General features: G+C 36.3%; 1 protein-coding gene across 1 annotated transcript; it reads right to left on the bottom strand.

Moving 5' to 3' along the window:
* Positions 1–2576: 2576 nt before the first annotated feature.
* LOC134814271 (uncharacterized) lies at positions 2577–4507 on the bottom strand. The gene is made up of 5 exons (XM_063822354.1): positions 4336–4507; positions 4068–4137; positions 3469–3498; positions 3248–3295; positions 2577–3101 (listed from the first exon to the last, which is right to left on the bottom strand). The coding sequence occupies exons 1-5, from the start codon at positions 4483–4485 to the stop codon at positions 2887–2889; spliced, it is 513 nt and encodes a 170-aa protein (XP_063678424.1). The 5' UTR covers positions 4486–4507; the 3' UTR covers positions 2577–2886.
* Between the last annotated feature and the right edge of the window lie 226 nt (positions 4508–4733).

The raw sequence follows: 4733 nt of genomic DNA on the forward strand, positions 1-4733 counted from the left end.
ATGGATGCAGATCTATGGAGACAAAATGTGGTTACAAGTCTACAAGTTACAAGTTTACTGCCACTTCTGCAGTTTTAAAAAGAAAAATAAAGTTTACGCCCCAAGTTTACGTTCCAAGTTTACGCCCCAGAGTTACTATACGTATATTTATTACAGATAATACTAGTTTCAGCACCACATACATAACATCACACAATACACTCTCGTACCGAACAACTAACCGATCTCTTGAAGGAATTTATATGTATACATACCTTTGAATAATTTCATCAATTGTTTTAAAGCTCATAAGTCTGATTTACTGCGTAATTCTATTCTACAAGGGCCTTGTTTTCGTTAAGGGACAGGACAAATGATCATTTGCTAATTCATTTTATGAAGGAAAATAATAAAGGGGTTTAGTTTGCTGAATACAACCAAAGTTATTGACGTGAATCCTTGAAATTATGAGTACTTTAGTAGATAGACAAATAAGGCTGCGCAGTGAAATTTGGAGAAAATCTGCTCGTTGCATTCCAAGATAACTTTTCAATTTTTGGTAAGGTTGAAGATTTTCCCTCGTTCATTATGGCTCAAGTTTCAGACAGTTTAAGGTAATTAATAATTTATAATCATTGTTATCAAATATTATGGTGGGTCATCAGATGTATATGAGAAAAGTTTCTAGGCCATGCAGATGAACTTAAAGATTTGTTTGTAATTCAGATGAGAAACAGAAAGTTGCAAAGTAAGGGGTCGTTCACATATTACGTAATCAATATATTGGCAATTTTTACCCCCCCCCCCCCTCCGTAATCAACCGTAATCAAGACCGAACCCCCCCCCCCCCTATATTACGTAATCAAGGTTTGACCCACCCCCCCCCCCCCCCCCCCCCCCCCCCTTGTAATCAAGACCCAACCCCCCTCCTATAATGTAATTTTGTCGTTGATTTAATTTTATTACTGATTTAATTTTTATTACTAATTCAATTTTATTACTATCTATTACATGTTCATGTTAAGCCATTTATTTATTAAAAGCTATCACAACGGATTAATGAATGAAATAATCGCAAAGCACTTACTAAACGAAAATTGCTTTAAAAAACGAAAATTTTGATTACGTAATCAACGACTAAAACCCCCCCCCCCCCCCCCCGTAATCAACCGTAAGCATTTGAAACCCCCCCCCCCCTCGGCTGATTACGTAATATGTGAACGACCCCTAACCATGGTAACGGTGTTGAAACGCGCACGTGCAATGACTGTTTTAACGTCATTTTGATCAGTTTTGTGATAATTACTTTGTGTTTAAATTGTTTTACATTTAAATCGGCTGTATTTTCAGTTGGATGAATATTTCTGTATGTGTATGTGATTACAATTTTATTTCAAAGAATACTACTAGCCTCCTCCCTGTTACCACGGGCTTTCTAGAAATATAATAAAGCAAAGGAGCAATAAAATGTGGAATAATAAATGATGCTCATTGGTTTTTTCGGAAATTACAACATATTTTTATTTTTACCCGCAATAATAAAACCCGCCGAGTTAATTTTTGGAGTTCTGACAGGGTACATGGCATAATAATTTTCGGAAAATCCGCCATATTTTTTACCCGCCATTATTTTTACCCACCATAATATTAGTATTACCCGCCATAAATATACAAACTAAGGCATTTTACAAATTGTAACAAGATCTTGGGGGCCAGAGTAAGAGTCCAGAGCACGTGTGCTCTAACATGGATATAACTGGTTTCCCAATCATATAGTACAGTCAAATCCTGTTTACTTGTGCCTTCCCCAATCAGTCCGAGCATTTTCCCAGCCTAAATATTCTTTCTCGCCATTTGATTTTATTACAGTTTCCATGTTGTATATTTCTGTATTATTTGTTGAAAGTATCAAATCAGCATCGGTTGACTTTATCGAAAGATTGTAACAAGATGGGTTGGGTATAGACAATGTCTATACCCAACCCATCTATTAATTAGTTATTAGACATGTCTCGACTCTCGAGCGTTCGATACAATCAAACACCAGACTATTTTAGATCTTCTTGTCAAAGCTGGATCCACAGACGACGATGTCAGGCTGGTAAGACTCCTCTTAGCCAACTCTATGCCCAAGGTTAGAGTGGAAGGATAACTATCTGCAGTGTTTTAGAGCCTTCTCCGGTCATTTCAGGGTGATAGCCTTTCTGGTAAGCTCTTCACTCTTGTCTTAGCAGGAGCTCTTATTGAATTTCGCCAGGGATTAGTAGAGTCTCCCCCACACATACCCATCCCTCCTATATCCAAAGGAGGAATGCCACTTGAGTAAGCGTACTCTGACGACCGTAATTTCATGAATGTAGAGAAAGAATCGCTAGAAGCTATCCTCCCAATACTCAATAGCCAAGGAAGTCGTCAAGGAATTCAACATGTTCATCAATACAGATAAAACAGAATTCACCCATGTTTTTCTCGCTCCAAGATTATTGTGAATGATTTGACCCGTAGAGGTTTAAAACTTAACCCTTTGAAAGAGCTTAATAAGCTAAAGATATTAGCAAATCAGAGTTGCTTGGAGGAATAAATCTTAACTATTTTGCTGTTTGGTCTGCACTGATAGTGATCACCATATTAGGATGTCTTATTTCCTTCGTGGGGTTTTGAATATTTAAATGGTGTATACAGTTTGTTATTATACATAATATAATACATTGTTATCTATCAAATTATAAACTCGCGCTAAAATAGCAAACATTTACATTCAAATAAAAATCTAAACCAAAACTAAAATACTGTACTAGACACTTAAACTGCGACTAAAATCATTTCTAACGCAAAGTTTCTAACGAAAACATTACATTTCTCTGGATTTACTGATCAGAAGTGCACAATCTTATAAAAAGTAACAATTTAACCATGTCCTTGCTCGACCTGTACCTGGCCACTCCTCTTGATCTGCACAATAGCGACGACAGTATTGATAGCTGTAGCTATCACCCCGTTGATAGCCCAATAGAATTGTTGTGCGGAATCTGTTTTTTGCCAGAAAGTAAATAAAAGTGGATTAGCGAAGATTGGTTCAAGGACAATGATGTACCGGACTAGACCACATACTCCGAACACAACTGAAATTGTGGGGGTTTATTGTTTATAAGAGGCTGTGAATTCCGGCCTCTGAGTAGAGACAATAAACGAATGAATATACAGACCCAAAAGGTCTGTGGAATAAAATTCTCCCTTTGTAATGACAAAATAGCATAAATAAACTCACATCCTCCACCTCCGGTGAGAAAGATAACAATGGCGACTAATTGTCTCTCTGAAAGTAAACGTATTTTTAGATTAGATTTCTAATTTATGTTAAATTATTTTTTCTCGTTACAAATCAAAAGACATCCCAATAAGACAAATCAAGAAAGTGTTATGAAGAGAAGGCAAATCTTTGAACAGGACATCCAGTTAGGATGTTTGTTGAATTGATATCTTACTCACTGTCACTAAAAAGGCTGAACTTGATCTTCCCTGAAATCGTACTCGTCAGTACAAAGTATTTATTACGTGTTACATACCTTATCGGACCTTATTTGAACGAACATTAATCTTACTATATATAAAGCGAGACGATATATATGGTTCCGTGCCATTTTACTGACACCACGGCATCAACTTTAACGGGACTTTCCTCAAAAACCGTAAAAGATATACAACTGAAACTTTTTCGACTGGGTCAAATGCTTTAATGGCCTTCAAATCAGTATGAAAAACTAAAAAATTGGCCAAGGAATAAGAATTTTAGTGCCCAAAATTTGGACCCCCAAGTGGTGTCAAAAACGCGAATTAAATAGGTAATGATTATTTTAGTCTCTTGAGTCTTGACATTACTTTATAGTAAGACGGGTTCCTGCTAGTTGGACTAAATTATACCATCATTCTTACTGGTTTAGACTGCTTTTCTTGTATAAGAACTTAAGGTCCCAAATTTGGAGTATTCTGAAAATCATGTGAAGAAAATGCAGACCAATTAACTATATAAAAGTTAATTAGTTAGTTAGAATAAAATATGTTTTATTATCGAATCACAGTTAACTAACCATGTTTATGAAGAAGTTCTAACGATCGTATGATAAAGCAAAGTGCACATGACAGCGCCGCCATCAACATCTGAAAAATTTACTTTAAATCTAAATTAATGACTAGATGGGAAAAACTCAGCTAATTAGTTTTAAAAGCAAGGGCAGAGCTATCATTTGACATGCCGTATGGTCAATGTCATTTCCATTAGTACTCAGCTGAAAGATATAACAAAAAGATTAGCTGTGTCTTCAAAAGAATTTTATACGAGCCAAAAATCCCACTCACCATAATAGGTGCCAAGTCCGCGGTAGTGAAACCGATAGAGATATTAGCGAAATACGATACAGCCCCATCCCCGGCCATCAGCCAGCCCAATTTTCTCAACTTATCATGGAGAAAAAACCCCTGTCCACATATTCTGATACTGATCGACATTATGATTCGTCTTGAAAAACAGAAATGACGATCAATAGGCACAAAAGATTCAAGTACAAGGTCAAGAGTAAGTGAAAAGTGGCATGCAACGTATGTCAAGTGAACGAGGTGTTTTTGTTTATTAGTCTATGTAATAAGCGCCATGAGTTGGCAAAGAATTTTTTGTCTCTGATTTTGATAAATTTGGTACCAAAAGTTGCCTTTAACTGTGAATAATGAAAATTCACCGTGTAGCACGATTCGTTGAG

Source organism: Bolinopsis microptera, chromosome 4 (genome assembly GCF_026151205.1).
Source record: "Bolinopsis microptera isolate Bmic1 chromosome 4, MBARI_Bmic_1.0, whole genome shotgun sequence".
NCBI lineage: Eukaryota > Metazoa > Ctenophora > Tentaculata > Lobata > Bolinopsidae > Bolinopsis > Bolinopsis microptera.

Coding starts and splice junctions, on each gene's coding strand:
- LOC134814271 (XM_063822354.1), bottom strand. CDS start 4,485: ATGTCGATCAGTATCAGAATATGTGGACAGGGGTTTTTTCTCCATGAT. Junction 3,296..3,468: donor GTTCAGCCTTTTTAGTGACA/GTGAGTAAGATA, acceptor GTTTACTTTCAG/AGAGACAATTAGTCGCCATT. Junction 3,102..3,247: donor TCTCACCGGAGGTGGAGGAT/GTGAGTTTATTT, acceptor CCACAATTTCAG/TTGTGTTCGGAGTATGTGGT.